Source organism: Polistes dominula, unplaced genomic scaffold (assembly GCF_049000335.1).
Source record: "Polistes dominula isolate Pdom_NZ unplaced genomic scaffold, Pdom_raw_medaka contig_31, whole genome shotgun sequence".
NCBI classification, from domain to species: Eukaryota; Metazoa; Arthropoda; class Insecta; order Hymenoptera; family Vespidae; genus Polistes; species Polistes dominula.
Window position 1 is genome coordinate 5,932,693 of NW_028300925.1, and position 18,980 is coordinate 5,951,672.

At 36.3% G+C, this 18,980-nt stretch overlaps 1 protein-coding gene and 1 long non-coding RNA gene across 5 annotated transcripts in view; one reads left to right on the plus strand and one right to left on the minus strand.

Moving 5' to 3' along the window:
• LOC107073811 (uncharacterized) overlaps window positions 1-18,980 on the minus strand; it is a 251,575-nt gene that overhangs the window by 19,366 nt on the left and 213,229 nt on the right. For all 4 annotated transcript variants that reach the window (XM_015334525.2, XM_015334524.2, XM_015334528.2 and 1 more), the window contains exon 3: window positions 5,413-5,650. In XM_015334525.2, coding sequence (XP_015190011.2) covers window positions 5,413-5,650 — 238 coding nt within the window. The remainder of the gene's footprint in view (window positions 1-5,412; window positions 5,651-18,980) is intronic.
• On the plus strand, window positions 521-4,858 carry LOC149032994 (uncharacterized). The gene is made up of 2 exons (XR_016176168.1): window positions 521-3,665; window positions 3,736-4,858. It is a non-coding gene; the product is annotated as an uncharacterized LOC149032994 (long non-coding RNA).

Sequence of the window (18,980 nt, forward strand, 5' to 3'; positions counted from 1 at the left end):
CTCTATCTCTGTTAGTGGCGACGGTTTAACCCGATTTTCAAGGGGACGAAGATTTGCGTAAAATCTTCCAAGCATTTTGTGGCTTCCGAGGGAGTTTCACATCAACGCGCCAATCATTTTCTTCCATCCCTACTTTCAAGGAGGCTGTAGTCAACAATGTAAGCTGTAAATCTTCTTAATGATTAGATCTACGTAATAATACTAGTCGCGATAATACGTAGTACCGAATGAAAACAAAAAAAGAAAAACAAAGTACTAGAAAATATTAGAGCATAAAGTAATACAATTGGTATTAACAATTTACGACGGTAACACTTTAAACTCTAAATGCACTATATTGACTCTCGAATGTGATCTCGTCGAAAGATATCGAGTAAAACTATAGGATGTATAAACACATCGTTGGTATTCCACTAACTCGATTGACGGTGCACACGAAGCGATACCAAAGCGATATACCAAAGCGATCGGAGGAAACGTGAGTTAACTGGTGACTAGTATGGGAAGGTAAACTCACAGCATGAAAATTAAGTGGATCGTCGTTTTCCCGACGATAACGTAGAGAAAGTCTTCGACTTTCAAGACAGCTGAGAAGCGAGTTGCCGGCGATCATTGGAGATTAGCCCGGATCAGACGTTTCGTGGTCGAGGCGTCGTTGCAGACTGAATACTTGTGATTTGAAGTGCGCTTGCGCGACAATGAGGGGCTACACAGAACGTCGAGGAGGAGAAAGAGATTGCAAGGGATTGCACGTTAGTCCGGGCAGGCGCAAGAATCACGAGCGGACAGTCGCGAGACCGCGAACTACCACCACCGGTCTCTTCTCCTTTCTCATCTACTCTTAAGCTCGTCTCGCGTTTCACGTTGATGTGTGCTTCCCGCTTGTATGCGTGAACTCGCTTGCTTGCTCGCTCCCTTACTCCCACCCCTCGTCTCCCCATCTCTTGGTACGAAATTAACCCTTATCAAGTCTGTGTCTACCAGCAACGACGAAGATAGGGATGCCTGCCTTCCCCACCTTGAGAGTCGTCCGGGATTCTCTACCACTACTACCACCACCACCATTGCCAGAAGCAGCAGCAGCAGCAGCAGCAGCAGCAGTACCACCACATAACCAGTAACATCAGCTCTATCGCCATCTCCTCAACTGTGACTACTACTACTGCTACTACTATTACTACTACCATTACCACCACCGTCATACATCGCTTGTCGTTGGTAGCGAATAGAGAGCGGATTCTTTCCTTCTCCCGGGACTTATTGATCGGCCGCACGATAAGAAGACACGAACGGCCGATTGGTCCCTTTTCCGGACATCTCGCAGGGTGCGCGTTTCCTTCTTCCATCACAGTTCCGCGTTATACACGACATGTTATCAAGAGCAAAAGCGATAAGCGTCATAGGAGTAGATCAAAAGGATCCTTTCAATTTCCTTTTGATAGACAGAATGGAAAACGGTCGTTCGCCAGATATCTATATATACTTATATACTTGTACATATGTATATATATGAAGGAAGATATTCTGCTTTTGAATTCCAATCTTCGAATATTAGCTCTGTTAAATAACAAGTTCCAACAATTTACTGAATTCTTTCCCTTTTCTCTTCTATCCGTCAATCATTTTTTCTCATTTCGAATTACCAAGAAAAAAAATAAGGCCTACAATTTTCATGTGGAATTTATTCTACAATTTTCGATGACAAAGGACTTAATGCTATGTTGTTTATTAAAATCGCGAATACATTAACCCTCTCCCAGGGTTAAAATCCCTGGAGAATATTTGATGCCAATAATAGACATATACAAGAGTTGGGGAGGAGATGTAAAAGCAAGAAACGCAAAATACACGAAACATACGAAGCAAAGACGATGCGTCGTTGCGTCGTGAGATCATTCGACGTTGGGACGTCGGAGTTTAACCAGCACGCATTACGCCGACGTGAGACAGGCATGATCGATCGGTGAAGAAGGGGAAAATTGTTTACGAGTGGAAATTGTTTAAGAGGGCATAAAATCGTGAACGGGCATGCGCGAGCACGCCACAAAATGGGGATGGACGATTCCGCTCGAGTGTATAATGCATTTCCACCAACCTACCCCCTACCTCTCGAACCCATGCCACCCTTCTCTTCCTCATCCTCCTCCTATTCCCCTTCCCCCTGTCGTCGTAACGGTTTCACAACGGAATTCAATTTATACCACCCAGTATGCTGTAATATCCAACACACCTCGAACACGATAATACCCTACTACTCTTCCGTGATTCGTTTATTTGGACCTACTATTTTTCTATCTACGATTTCTATATAGCATTTACATATACCTAATACGATTTCAAACGGAATTTATGATATAAGGTATAAAATGTCACGAGCTAACCAATTCCCTCTTTTTCTTCTTCTTCTTCTTTTTCTTCATCATCATTTACTTCTTCTTCTTTTTCTTCTTCTTTTACTTTTATACATGTACGGTTAAAAAGCTATTTAAACGTTCTTGTCGGCCGCTTCGTAGACGTTTTTTAATTTCATTCTACTATCACTATTACTACCACAACTACTTTTTTTCAAAAGACGGGAATTAAAATAACCACTATTAAGAGTTAACAAGATAAGAAAGAAGAAAGATTAAACGTGCTATAAGGGAAATTTATTAAAATTTTTGTTCACAACTTTTCGTCGAACCTGAATACTTTTTATTTTCTATTAGATTAAACAAATTGTTTTCTTTTTTTTTCTTTTTTTCTTTATAGCTCGAATTTATTCGTAAACATTTTTTATGTCTTATAAAAAAATAGTAAAGAAGGAAAAGCGGAAAATAATAAAAATAATAATAGACAAAAAGGCGTCATTTCTCGCAAACGTGAAAGAGGAAAATGCACATAGTAGGTGCACGCTTGAAGCGTGTAAAAGCAGAAAGAATAAGAGAGAAATCACAAGACCCTTTCATTTCCCGTTTCTTCTCGCCCTTATACCGATTTTCAAAGGGCAGGAGTGTCATTGAAGGGGTGAAGACTACGATCTCTCTATCCGGTCCTCTCGACTACCTTGCATCACCGCTTCGTATCACTTTAGACGACCCTAAGCGCAGACATTTTCCCTTCTTTCTCTCTCTCTCTCTCTCTCTCTCTTACATTTTTTTTCTATTTTCCTTTATATTTCTAGCTTGCTTCAGTGAGCTCGCCATTATTAAAATATTCCTATAAATTTCTATAAACATTTACGAGAGATGACGTTCGACGAAACGTTTTCAAATCATCGAACAAATATTATGTTAAAATGAACACAAAGGGGATGAAATTATTATCATAACGGTAAAATGTGTAAAATATCTTAGCGAATCAATCGTGTACAATTGGCGAATAAATTGAACCACACCCTCTTCTTCCCCGATCTCTCCTACTTCCCCTCCGCCTCCCAATTCACGATACTCGTCGCGTTTATTTTCAATAATGGCGTGATCGTTTCGTGGAAAATTTCAATTCACTCGCGTAACGACTTGTTGTCTCTGCGGGTCAACAAACACGTGACCGGACGGGTATTAAGCGACGATTAATTATTACCTCGCCATTAACGCGAGCGTGCTTTTCACTAATCACATTCACGTCGTCCTTTTAATATCGAGCGAACGCGAAGAGAAAGACAGAAAGAGAGAGAAGGGTGGAAGGTGGGTGGAGAATCGCAAAACATGAGTATGGGCGTTAGAATTTAATTTGAACGTACAATCATAATTTCAGTGATTTTGAAAGAAAGAAAGAAAGAGAGAGAGAGAGAGAAAGAAGGGAGAAAAAAAAGAGAGAAACGAAAGAGCAGCTGTGGCAGTTACCACCGACGAGTCTTTGCACGACGAGCTAGACGTTTCGAGTAACAGCCGTTTAATTAACGAGATGAGAGGAGGAGAAAAGAAACAGAAAAAAAAAGAAATAAGAAGAAAAGAGAGAGGTAGAGTAAGAGAGAAGAAGAAGAAGAAGAAGAAGAGAGAAAAAAAAATAGGCGCGGTCGTCCGACGGTTACGGGATTTGGTAATGAAAATCCCGTGGAGAATTCGCTGCCGGTGGTAATACATCATTCCTCCTCCCCCACTCCCACCACCATCACTACCACCCTCGACTTTTACTCCTACCACGTATCTCACACAGTATTCGAAGGTTTAATGTCATCGCGCGAAAAGAGGGTACGGTCTGGCTGGCTCTCCGCTAATGCCGCAATTTCGCTCTCTCTTTCTTTCTCTCTTATTTTTTTTTTTTGGTTCTCTTATTTTCTCTTCTATCTTTATCTTTCTTTATCTTTCTTTATCGTTCTTTTCTCTCTCTCCACCATTTCTTTCGTTTCCTTACAAGGCGACGACTTTTTTCCTAATGATCGTTCCCCGACCGTCGAAAGGAGAAAAACTTTTGGTCTTCCTCCAATAAGAGTTGGCACGTGTTCCCGATGTTCACTGGAGGATACGATCAGTAAGAAGAGAAAGAGAGAGAAAGAGAGAGAGAGAGAGAGAAAGAGAGAGAGAGAGAGAGAAAGAGGGTCGAATAAACGCGGGATAGTCTTTTTCGTGGCGACGACTCAGCTTACCGTCGAAAAACTTTGTTAATACGCGAAGAACGACCAATCGATCGAAGAAAACTTTTTTTTACCTTATTCCCGAATCACACGTTATATGTGTTCTTAACTAAAGCATAAAAACTTCAACCTGATGGATTACCAATTTTCTTACTAAAGACTAAAGTATTTATGGATACTCGTTACTCCTGATTTACCAACTTTGTGTATTGAAAATGTTTCTTGATGATCAATAATTTAAATTTCTTATAAAAACTTTTATACTTCGTTTACAAAAAATAAAAACGAAAATTTAATAATTCATTTCTTTCCTAAAGTTGCTTTTAAAATTACACTTGTAGATAGTTTGTGTACATTTAATTATACTATAACCGTTTCAAAAACAAAAAAAAACAACTATATTTCTCTTTTTAATTGAAAAATCACATACCGATATATAATACTAATTTAAATAATAAACATAATAATTCTTAGATAATAATAAAAGTACATGTATAATTATTAATCATAAGTCGAATGTGAAAAGAAAAAGAAAAAGTGTAAAAAAAAAAAACATCGAATGCAAAATATTAATTGCAAATTTTAAAACCGGCCATATAAGATCAGTAATCATAGTAACGTTTAATATTTATTAAGAAACAAAATATCATCTGATAATTATCTTCCAATGTTTCCGATATTAATCGAACTAGAAAATTGATTACATTAAACGATATACTCAGAAGTATTTATTTAGGTGTTATCTAATTAATGTTGCGGTTTTTTCGAAAAAAAAAAACAAAAAGAAGAAAAAGAAGGCAACCAAAAGAAAAACGAAAAGAAAACGGATGGATAATCGTAGTAGTATCAGAACGTACCTTTTCTGGTTTTGTCCGGTGAGGTGGGCGAGTCGGCGTGAATCGGTGCCGTTGCTGTCGGTGTTGCCGTCGACGGCGTTGGTCCAGAAGATAAAGTCGAAGAGGAGACCGGCAAGGTACAGGAGGCGGCAACAGGACTGGCTGCTGCGCTCGGTAGCAGAAGTTTCCTCTTATGGTTGCAGAGCTTGGTCATTTCTCGCGTCTTGCCCTGATCCGGGCTCCAAGGTCGCGTAGCAATCTGTAAAAAGAAGAAAAAATGAAAACAAAAAAAAACAAGAAGATACGGCATTACTCATATACTATTTTTCCCTTTTTATCTTTTTTTTCTCTATTTATATCTATATCTGTATCTATATCTTTATCTTTATCTTTATCTTTATCCTTATCCTTATCCTTATCCTTGTCCTTATCCTTATCCTTATCCTTCCCTCTAGGCTCGGTTAATTCTCTTCCACACTACTACTACTAAACTACCCATAACGTTCTCTCGTAGTAACATGTAACCCCATAAAGATCAATTTGAAATAAAAAAGCAACGGCTTCTGGCATTGATTCAAACGACCTTCGTAGCTGGATGCCGCGACGTGTTACAGAAACAACAAAACTCTTGAAGAGGGAAACGCGAGAAAGCTGTCGGAGATTGAAAAACGTATATTTATGAGCTATAACACGCACTCTCCCGCGAGCACTCACTGCTATAATTATGCTGACGAGATAGAATGCCTCCGTTCCCTTAACACTCGTTTGCTTCAGAATGAAGACTGAAATTTATTAGTTTCTTCGAAAAATAAATAATACTTCTCCGTTTTTTTCTCTTTCTTTCTCTCTTTTGCCGGTTGTTATTTATTAATATACATGAAATTGTATATTTCTATAGGATGTTAAATAAAATTAGAGATACGTATAAAATCAAACGTAGAATTTCAATTCAACAATTGACACTGATTAATTTGATTAATCTATAATTTATTTTTTATAGAAAAAAAAACGCTGTATCTATTCTATTTTATTTAATATATTTTATAGGGGAAAAAAAAGAAAAAGAATACGTAGTTTGCACTTCCCTGCTCGTAATCATGAAAAGAGATACGATTTATTTATTTACCCGAGCTCGACGAGCTCGTCGACGATGACGACCATAAAAAGAGGAAATCTCGAGCTAAGTATGTCGCTCGGAAGCAACCTCTCGTCTTCTCTTGGGAGAAGAGAGAAACCACATCTCTCGTCGAGCGGTTACGTAAACGTCTCCAGAATCAGGGGCGTCTCCTGCTTTATATGTGTGAAAGCCGAGGTAATCTTTCCGTTCGTCGATTTCCAAGCGCGTTGCCATAATTGGCGAACGTTCGTGTGGAACGATCAAAAGATAAAAAAGAAACGTCGAATCTCATTTTCGAGAATAATGTTTGCCGATGTTAAAAAGAAGAAAAAAAAAAGTTACTGAGATTATTCCATTTATGATTGAATACATAAATATAAATTCCCTATATATATATATTAGGGTGGGTCAAAAAAATGACTTTTTTTTTTCAAGTGCCACGGAAAAATGGGTTGCTAGACACCTAAAAACAATTCTCACCAAATATGAGCTCTTAATTTTAATAGGAAGATCCTCCGCATCGCAGTTTTTTATATTTTTCTCAGTCCAATAGAATAAAATTCATACCTCATCATTAATTGATTGTACAGAAAAATGTTCTGGAAGAATTTTGTAGGAAATTTAATGCTCTACAAAAAAGGTATCTTATATATTTTCCATAAACCTCACTATTTGAATGATATTGAAGATTTAAATTTGATGATTTTTAGACAAATTTCATTTTTGTTTATGAATTTTATAACTCGACAATAAATGACTATTATAAGATGCGCAATATAAATTTTTTTAAGAAACTAACTGCTCTATAAAAATGGTGTCTTATTTTTTGGCGATTAAATTAAGCGTTCAAAAGATATTCAGAGATAAAAATCAGTACACATGAAAATTTGATGATGAAATTAAAATTACTCATTACTCATTTCAATAAATATTTATTGCGATTAAAGAATATATTAATAACTTTATTTCTCGCAAAGTAACATAAAAAAAGCAATATAACATCCGAATAAAAAAAAAAATATTAATTAAAAACTGCAAAAATTCGATCGTTCGATATTTAGCGATATACGTTTACTTTAAGTTAATATTTACATACCTATGAAAAAAGTTCTGTTTTTAATTACTTTTCAATCTATAAACTTATAATTTAAACATAAAAAAGAGTTAATGAAAAATGAAAAAAAGGAAAAAATAAACAAGCTCGAAGCTATTTTCTTTCGAGAATATTCGTAATTCTCTCGGGAGAATCGATAATCGGCGTGGGTGGCAACGTCGTTGATGATCGATGCAGGGACGCTAGTATAGCGTCCAACGTGTCCAAGTTGGAAGGCCGATGTCCGTAATGGCAACGCAAGCTCCTCCACCGTGTTACGTGTCAGTCTAAGAGACGTTTCTCGGCAATTTACGACTGCGAACGCGGTATCATTACGACGCATCGTAAATAAGATAATACTGGTTGGCGCATAGACCTATGGAAGAGTAAGTACGTTCCTATATGTATATATTATATACACGTATATATAATACATACATATCTATGTACGTACGTGACTGAAAATTGTACATGAATATTTCCATATACATATGACATGTAATGTATACATATATGTATATGTAAGTTAAATCGTTTACGGTATATAATTTCGGTTCGGTATGGGTGTTGACGATTCGGCGAACGGCATTTACGTAGGCACTTATATCGTGAGATACATATATAACTTGTAATAAGATTTAATCGACGATACGATTTTAACCATCTTCCCATGCCATGAAAGATTTCTTATCATTGTGCAAACTAAAGATTCCTATCTCATCTGATGATATTCAAATTTACATGAAAGTACTCTTAATATCGATAGTTTTATACCATATGAATGCTCAATCGGTATTATAAAAGTAAATAGAATATTTTTTTGTTCTTTTACTATTTAATGAAATAAAATGTTACACGGTTAAAAGAGGTAAGAGGACATTTAAGAGAAGAATTTTTATTTCTTTTGCGGTGAGTGTAGTAGCACGCACGTTATACTTTTACATCGAACGAATCGGTGCATCGAGGTTCACATTAACTAAGAACGACCTGAATACGATGTCGAGATTATACGATTGCGCGCTCGACGGCCTTGATGTTAAGTCCTCGAGTTGATGGTGTAATGACGTTTGCTGCCAGTTAACTCAATCAGAACGTGTTTCTCCGACCGGTTTATTATTCATTCTAGTCTGCCGACTCTCTTGTTGAGAGAAAGAATTATAATGCACTCGACGATGAATAAACCGATCGATAAATATTATGGAAGATATTTTTGAGGAAATATCGTTTCTTCGAAATAAATGAAATACATTATTTTTAATAACTATAAAACATACTAAAATTATTAGTTATACAGTATAATAATTTCGTTGAAATTCATGAAAATAATCGATTAATTGTTATACCGTAACGCATTAGTCGTAATTACGTAACAATGGAAACATCAATTTTCATATTTTAGTATACCATTAACAAGCATTAAATATAAGATATCATATTTCATGAACGCTCGAGGAAATCCAGAAATGTATCACGCTATATTCAACTTTCGTTCGTTCATTCGGTCTTCGTTAAAAACGATATTTATTCTGGCCTTTGTTATATACATCTACTGTTAAATCATGAATCTTTGAGAGTTGATCCCGAGACCGTAATTTGGATCATGGCCAAAAAACGTTAAATTCCGATTTATTTTGTGTGCGACGAGATTAAGATTTTTGAACGTTATCGTTCAATTCTAACAAATAAAAGGAAACTAAACACACTTTATCGTATATATATGAGTAATATATTAACAAATGTAACCAATCAATAATAAAATATAATTTTCTCGTGGAATTATTTAGAAACGAAACAATATCCTATTTATTTGATTAACGATATTCTTTTCCTTTCAAAATTTATCAAATACATTCACTTTATCGGTTAGTAATAATAATGGGAAGAACAATACGGGAAGCTTGATACTTTAAATGGATTAATCTCATACTCATACGCAACACTTTAACATCTATTAATATCTTTAACATCTATTTTCTTACGGACGAATAATTTAGAAGAAGACTTTGTTATCGAAAAAAACACAAAAATCGATAACCAACGAAGTATTATAAATCACGGTAATAAATGATATAGCGTTTCCAAGAGATCTCATTCTAACTGATACAGCGATTACATAATTATGATGATTCTATGGTTCAATCGAGATAACTTTTTTTTTTGGAAGTCAATTTATATAATCGAGAGATTAAACACAATCGTATTCTTTCTTAGATTTTTTTGCATCTAAAAATCAATAGGAATAAAAATATCGTTTTTATTTAAAATGAATAAATCAAGAAACGTATGAAATATATTCTGGTCAGTGAATTTAAATATTGATGATTATGGAAGCTGTCGTTATCGTGGTCGTAGTCACCGAGGCCTATAATATTTTTATTTGAGGGAAATAAATCAAGGTGCTTTCGATGAAACGTCGTTGGTGGAGTCGAGGAGTGCAATCAAGAGGGACCTTAACGCTTCTTCTATCCCTTGGATGGGCTTCCTCTTTCTCTTTCTCTCCTACACATTCACTCACAAACTAACTCACTCATTCAGTCAGTTAGTCAGTCAGTCAGTCAGTCAGTCAGTCAGTTGTTCACTCATTCACTTACTCATTCTCTCATCCCTCTTAAGGCGCTTTCCCATCTTCGTCCTTCTACGTCGTTAAATTAAATTTATGCCAGTTTGGTTGCGGGCTTGGAGAGCATACGCGCGCTCTTACGTTTATCTTTATTGCGCGACATTACACTGAATTAACGTAACAAGGCTATTAGTCCGCGATTTTATGACTTTAATTCCGATAGGAGGACCGCTCGCAAATTGGCTCTCCCTGTCTCTGTCTGCTGACAATAACGCATCTCGCGCACCCGATCCAAAACGACACCGGGCACCGATACTTTCCTCGTACGTGCCTGCCTGCTTGCCTGTCGGCGATATTCGCCCACTCGAATCGCTTACGAGCCAGAAAGATCCGCTTACGGCCGCTCTCTGATTGAAACTATACTTTGCCATACGAGGGAACGCATCTTGCCCAGTTTCAATTCACTTATTTTACAATCAAACGTAATTGATAACAACAAAGAAAGAAAAATAGAAAATGAAAGAGAGACAGAAAGAAGGAAAGAAAGAGAAATGTCTTTTCTAAACGTATATTAGAGAAAATATTAACGAATAATCACAAGGTTTCAATAATTTGTTCATTATTTCCGTTCCATTACTTTTAAGTATTTCTCTCCATCTCTCTTTCATTTCCTTTCTTCTTTTCGTAAGAATGACTAATGCATTTTCGAAGATCGGAAATAATTCAACACGTTCCACGAGTTACACTCTACGAATCTCAAAGCTTGAAATCTTTTCGTTCCTATATTCTCTTTCTTTCTTTCTTTCACCCTTCTAGCAGCCAACCCGGAAGGCTGGTGGTGGTGGTAGCCGCGATAAATTCCAGATGCGAGAATTAATGTCTCGCATGGGGCGATACTCTCTGTCTCTCTTTCTCCTGTTTGCTTACCCCCACCACCAATGTAGTCGGCGTATACGCACTGCATACCGAGCGGAACATTACCGACATTATAAATGAGAATCGTAAAACATTGTGTCACATCCTCCTTCTACCATCCCTTTCTCTCTTTCTCTCTCCCTCTTTTTCATCTGGACATCCTCCTCCTTTGTCCGTCTCCAGCACGTCCTCTGTTCGAGATAAAATTACAACGACGCCCACGCGAGAACCAAGCGCTGAATTATCGCGGCTCGTTGCACTTTTCACAGCGTTTCTCTCTCTCTCTCTCTCTCTCTCACTCTCTCTTTTCTTTTACCTATCTGTCTCTTTTCTCCTTCACTTCTTCTCAACCACCCTCGACCATGGACCACGCGTCCAAGCGTGACCAGTGTGCTATCCATCCTGGAGTTGCTTGGTTTCTGAATAACCGTCGAGAGAGGAACGTCGTCGAAGAAATAATTAACGAACATAAAGAAAAAAATTATAAGAATAAAAAGAAGAAAGACAAAAATAGGCAGAGAGAAAGACATTATTTTTTTCTATCTCTTTCTCTCTTTTATTTTTTTTTTTAAATACTTTTTCTCTCAGGATATAAGAAAACGTAGCTCATGAATTTTCGTTAAATAAATTTTTTCTCTTCTTCTTCTTCTTTTCATTTAAGCTACTACTTTTATCGGAGCTTTGAGGTAAATTTTAATGGAGACGGTTAAATTAACTGCCTCGGCGCAGATCGTTGTTGGATGGAAGAGAAAAGGAAGATTCAGCTCGTTTGGTTTTGCCATGGTATAAAGAGAACGCATTTCGCGCGAAGACATTCCATGAAGATCGCGCTTGATTCTGAAACGCGTTGATGGGTCTTTCGGAGAAACAGCCTCGATCGATGGAAAGTAAGCTTTCTTGTTAGTCGATCAAAGGGATGCGCGCGATCTGCCCATTTTTTGTTCCTTTCATCAGATCTTTAGAAGTTCTCGTTAATGAAATGATTTTTTTTTTTTAAACTAATCACTTTTTTTTCTCGTTGATTCAATAATCTTTCGTAATATTTCCACGATAAAAATGTATACGCGCGCGTTTTTATTTTATATTATTATTTTATTCGGATAATCTGCCTAATTAATTTAATTTATTTATAAGAGATAAAAGAAGAAAAAACGTTCCACAACGTTATTTCATTTTAATCCAAACCTTCATAAAATTAAATTAAATTTGTACGCGATCGATATTTGTAACGAGAGATACCGAACTAATTGCTTTTCGTGAAAAAGTTAAAGGGAAGGAAACAAAAAAAAAGAGAGAAAGACAGAGAGAAAAAAATAAAAGAATCGAAACTCTTAACATCAGATTGGAAATATTCGAAAATCCAATTTGCGTAGGAGAGGCGTCATCAATGTCCAATAAGGGAATGAAAAAAGGTCAATCGATTAATTTAGCAACGATGTAAAGATCTTCATAATAGTCGTAGGACTATAAAAGGGAAAACGATTTATACGAACGAACCTCGCCTAGATGAGAAATAGGTAAAGAAAAATACCAAGAAAAAGTAGAAGAACCGTTAACGTCAATTCAATAAAGAAAGATCGTATCTAGAGAAACAGCATAGTTCATTTTTGCGATGATATCGACCAATCGAAACTCATACTTTTTGTTATTTTCCGTACAAAGAAAGATCGTAACGATAATGCCAATCATAAATCATGCAAGAGTAAAACAAATTGTTCATCCTTTCTTTCTTCCTTTTTCTTTTTCCTTCTTTTTCGTTCAACTATCGCATAAACTAAATCAGACTATCAGGATTCTGTCACCAATAAACAATGACTACTCGATAGCCAATATTCCAACGAAAGAAATAAAAATATAAGAAAGAAAAATAAATGTCTTTGCTCGGAAAAATAGTAGATTCTTTACCCTTCCCCCCTCACCCCTTCCTACCCCTTCTGCCCTTTTTTTCCTCAAGCAACCAAACCCTCTTTCCTCGAGCGACTTTGGCACGGAGAATAATGTATCTTCGTTGAAACCAGCAGTCCGTTTTACGTCACGCTCCAAGCCGATCTGGCCAAGTGCCCAGATTTTATGGACATTTCCGTGGCACATACGACGCGCACCGTTTCTCCAGGATATTCGTTTATAATACGCAAGCCGAAAGAGAAAAGGAGAGAGAGAGAGAGAGAAAGAGAGAAAGAAAGAAAGAAAGAGAGAGAGAGAGAAAGAGAGAAAGAAAGAGAGAGAGAGAGAAAGAGAGAAAGAAAGAGAGAGAAGTAAAATTAATTTTGCTTCAAGATGACGACGACGACGACGTGTTCACATAGAAAATAAAAGTTCTCCGCCTTTCTCGATGATTCCGATAAAATTTATTACAGGATCGTTTGGCTCGTTAAAAAAAAAACAAACAAATAAAATGGAAAGAAAAGGAAAAAAAAAAGAAAAAACTAGAAAGACGAGGTGGCCTTTTAAAGAAACGTCATCATCATTGGAGAATCCCCTTCCGAACATAATACTCGCATAATCGTCAATTATGAGAAGAAAATAGACGTCCCCGTTGAGTTCTTCCTGCCAATCAATTACCGTACAGTTATTAATTACGATATTGAGAGAAGAAGAAGAAAGAAATAAGTAAGGGAATAATTCAACCGAGTCGTTTAATTGATAATAAAAATATATAAGTATATAGATATTAAAATAAAACGGTGACTATCTCTTTCTTCCTTTCTTTTTTCTTTCTTTCTTTCTTTCTTTCTTTCTTTCTTTCTTTCTCTATCTTGTTATCGAGTCGATCGGACAACACGGCTATGAGAAGACCGAAACAATTTGCTCCTTGTGCTTTTTATCCCTTTTCGATTCGATTCGACTCGTCGACGACGAGACGACGACAAGGACAAGGACGACAGCAGTAAGAAAAAGAAGAAGAGGAGAAAGGAAAGTAAGTAAGGGAGAAAAAAAAGATGAAAAGGGAAGAAAGAAAAAGAGGGAATGTAAGGAAGGAAAGAAGAGGAAAAAAAGATGGAGCGTCTTCAAGATGACGCATATGCTATGAGTAAGACTTTAATTAGTTGGTCGATGTGTATGTCGTAACACACACACATAAACACATATACACACTCTTAACATATAAATATATACGCGTACAAAATACGCGTGAGAAAAAAGAAACAGGTCGAGGAAAAGATGGAAATGCAATTTATTCGAGAAATACCACGTTATGTCATATTAATACCAAAGAACCGATAAGTAAAACACACGATTCGATTCAACGTTAATTCCATGCTCCTTTTGTTGAGTTACGACGACGAATAATAATTCGACGAATGAACGACGAAAGATTCTCTTTTTCTTTCTCTCTCTCTCTTTTTTTTTTATCGATCACATAATAACGACTGTCATGCCGAACATCGATCGACTCGTGGAACCTTCGAATGACAATCGAAAGAAGCCGACTCGAAGAGAAGCGTATCGATTACGTATTTTCTTCCTCCCACTTTTATTAACCATAAATTTTTACCTTTATATACATGTATGCATACTTATTTATACGTACAAAATAAAAATAAAATATAATAATATCAGCTACAATTTAATTAAGAAGAAATAATAGCAAAGATAAAAAGAAAAATAAATATATAAAAGATTATTAGAAAAATGTTGTAGAAAGAAATGAAAAATCTTCTTAGATAGGTAATCGAATACATATGTAAGTTATAAAAGAATTTGATAATCTCGATGGTAAAACTGGCTTCGTTGTAAACCGCAAGAGAGAGAAGTCCAGTCTAGTAGTCGTTTTAACTCGATTAAATCTAAAATCAATTATGAGAATGGCTGGTACGTACGTCGCATTCGAGGTATAGGTCTCTTGTCGTGAAGTTAAATGCAATAGAGAAAGAGGAAGAAGAATAAGAAGATATAGAAAAACAAGAAAATAACATTCCTTGGAAAAGAGAGATGAAAAGGAGGAAGAGAGGGTGATAATAGTAATAGTGGTGGTAGTGATGGTGATAGTAGTATTAGTAGTATATTAGTAGTCGTAATAGTAAGAGTCTGGACAAAAACATAAATCGTGGTCGTAGGTAGAGAAGAGGCACGTGAGTTCTGGTACGACTAGCGACGGGATGCCAGCAATTATGTAACTATTCTGTGCCGATGCTCGGAGAGACGATTAAATCTTTCTCGAGCGAAGAAGACTCAAGAGTGAAAGAGAGAAAGAGAAAGATAGTGCGTGCGTGTTTGGTTCGCATGCTTCGTCGTTACGTGCGTCGCCCTCGCTTCTCACACATAAAATCTTCTACGAATGTGTGTCGACTCGAAGAATGCCGTGGGATTCTCGGATCTACGGATCGAAAAGGCGGATATATTCCAGTTGATAATAACCGTAAAGATTTGGCCAAAGAGAAGAGAGCGTTCGAAAGAGATACGAGGATCTCGAAAAGAGAAAACATTGGGCCCATGGTTTATGTATAGTGCTCGCTTTTTAAACGAGTCCAACAGAGGAGAAACAGCGGTCCACCCCATCTCCGAAATGTTAACCGAGTGATTGGCAAGAAATCGCGCACCACCCTGAATGTCCGAAAAACCGGTATGAATTATGGCACCAAGATAAACTCAATTCTCGGTCTTTGATGATCAGCGATCGTAGAAAACGGGCTGCTCTCATCTTTTCGATGTCGAGTTTTTCTTCAACTTTATGCCCGAGGACTCTAACTCTCTATACGCGAAACCAATGATGATGATTCTTCTTCTCTTCGACATTCTTTTAAGATTCCCTAACATTTTTACTTTATATATTATAATACTTTTGAAAAAAATTTATCGATCGAACGAGCATTATATATTTATTTATTTCTACTTTTTTCTTTCTTTCATTCTCTTTATATTCGACAAACGAGAGATAATAATTATTACGAAAGATTTTTTTTTATATTAATATTATCGAAGAATATTTCGTTGAATTTAAATGCATCACGTTTCATCTTAATCTTCTTCTAAGAAGCTACCGTATAATGTTCTTGTAAAGTATGCTCTATATTAAAATATTATAGATATCTTATGTAACGAAATTATATAAAAGAAATCCGATAATAATAATTATTATTATTATACCATTCCATTTTATAATAATATTTTTACAAAATCATTTTGGAAGAAAATTTTTCGATATTTAAATTTAACTAAACGTAGTGAAATTTGCCAATGAAAACACGATAACCGTGCTGAAATGATATCGATTAACCTCGAGGAAATGATATCGATAATTACGATTATCAGCAATAACGTTTATCAACAATAATATAAATTACAGAATCACCAAAAGCACCCGCCCGACTCCTCTTTAAATATTAAAAGCCATATCGGTCGTTATTCGCAAGTATGGTATATGAACGAACATTTTAATTGCTTTGGCCTTGATGGAACGAGTAATAGGATCGTATATATGTTGAAAGCGGAAACATCGAGAGCCTTATTAATAACGGCGTAATATTCAGAACACGTGGATTACGATCATTCTTGTTGACCGTTAAAACTGTTGGTCCGTAAATAAACGAAGCACAGTGATCGTTAACAACAAACGAGTGCAACACACAAAATTGGCCTTGAAAACGAACGAAGATAAAAGGTAAAAGATGCTTTCGAATGCGCACATATCGTAATTTTTCGATAATTATTCTTTTTCTATTTTTTCCCCTTTTTTTTTCTCTCTCTTTTTCTTTTTCGATTTTTGCTTTTTAACTCTTCAAGAGGTTTCAACGAAGAGCATGATCAAATTAGCAGGTAGGATCGGAGAAATGTTTATGTGTCGGCGGTGATGCGATCGGCGAGAGGATCGACTGTTGTAAGTCGAGCGAGCGAGCAAGTAAGCAAGCAAGCAAATAAAAGAGTATCTACGCTACACGTACTGTACTGTACTATACTTGTCCCTGGCCTTGAGAAACATATACGTTCACCAATACGATAGCCTTTGTTCAAGAGACTATACGACGACGACTTACAGGCATTTATCCTTCTGCTAAAAGACACTTTGCTTTGGTGATGAGAACGACGAACATGCAGAAACACATATAGATAAAATAGCTATAAATTTATACAATTCGTTATGATCTTTGGAAAGATGGTGTTTCTCTAACTTATTAGACAAGTCACTCTAGATGTATAAAAAATCTAATGGAGAAAAGAAAAAAAAACTTAAAATTTTATTTTCGGAAATTTGATGATAAGGGAAACGTCAAGAAATATGCAAACATAATAATGTTTGTTCGAAGAAAAAGCATATAAAAGATTCATTCAGGATTGTCTATCCTATTCGTTATTTTATTACTCACTTATATCCACGTATTTTTGATTTAGAGTTAGAAACGATGTTGGACTTTTACTTGGTGCGAACACATTGACGATGACATGCCCGTAGCAGGGAGGCAAAGAGGTGGTAGACAAACGGCGCATTAAATATCAAGCTGACATCTACATAAACTCAATAATTGCGTTGGCCTTGAGAGTCTCGAGTTCTCTCTTTCTTTCTTTCTCATTCCCTCTCTTTCTCTCTCTCTCTTTTTCTCTTTCTCTTTTTCTCTTATGCGAACACGGTTCAAGCAACTCTCGCCTCGGCGACCGCATCGAACGTCAAATTTATCCCCCCACGAGAAGAATGGAAGGACGAAACGATCCTGCGGCGCCATTTAAGAAAACCTTCGTCCTCTGTGTATAATACTTTGGCCGGATATCACGAATACGATGATCCTAGAAATAAAACTACGAAAGATTTCTTATTTTCTCAAAGGATTTTATTAATACATGCGCGTCCGAGCCAAATAAGAAGACGAATAATAATACTTACGAGTATCGTTAAGGTTTCTCACCGTAGAGGAAAAAAAAGAGAGGAATATGAAGGTAAGATAATAAAAGAAAGGTAAAAAAGCAATACGGTGGGACGTAAATACGACGATATAAAGTAACGTCGATCCTTGTAGGACTCTAATTTCGTAAAACGAGTGCAATTAGAGACGAACACGTGTAATCTGTGAATATTTACGATGTAATACACAGATTTTACTCGAATATATTATTTAAAGTTAAGTTGGTATAATAAACGTCGATATCTAAAAAGGTAATAGTCTTATCGATACAAAGTTACAGTTTAATATTATCCTTGATTATACCAATAAATATATATTTATTTAATATTATATTCAATTTATATTTAAACGAATCGAATTATTTATATTAATTGTATTTCATTAGATTTGTAAAAAAGAAAAATATCGATAATTAAATATCGAACATAAAAATTTAAAAGATGATAATTCACTTCTCATAAAATAGAAATGAAAAAAATATTATAAACGATTTTTTTCAATTCTTCTTTTCTCCCTCTCGTAAAGAATAAAAGTTTAAAAAGAAAAAAAAGACACAGAAAAAAAATAAGAATAAAAATAACAGGGCAATCCGTTTTATTCGCAAGACAAGAACCCTGAAGATCGTTGACACGAAGTAAGCCTTCGAGGGATACCTCGAAGTCGTGACCAAACGTCGGAATGGAGTTATCGGCTATGAACGGGCTGCCAGTGAAACGTCGTGCACAACCAAGCTGGATCTCGCAGGCGTAAATTGGTCGAGGGGGGATCGTTTTATTACGAGGTGCTGCGGGAAAAGGAGAGAATACAGAGAGAAGAAGAACCGAAAGATCTCGAAGCCTACGGCTTGCTTCGCGACTTCTCTCTCTCTCTCTCTCTCTTTCTTTTAGTCTCTTTCTTTCCTTCTCTCTTTCTTCTCTCTTCTCTCGGCCACTTGTTCTTGCTCACGCCCGTTCTTAGTCGAGACGTCCCTTCGTACCTTGGCATACCATGGGCAAACCATACCAAACCGTGGCACTCGATATCGTGCCTTCTGCCCAGGAATCTCGTTCGTTCGTGACCAGTGGTTCT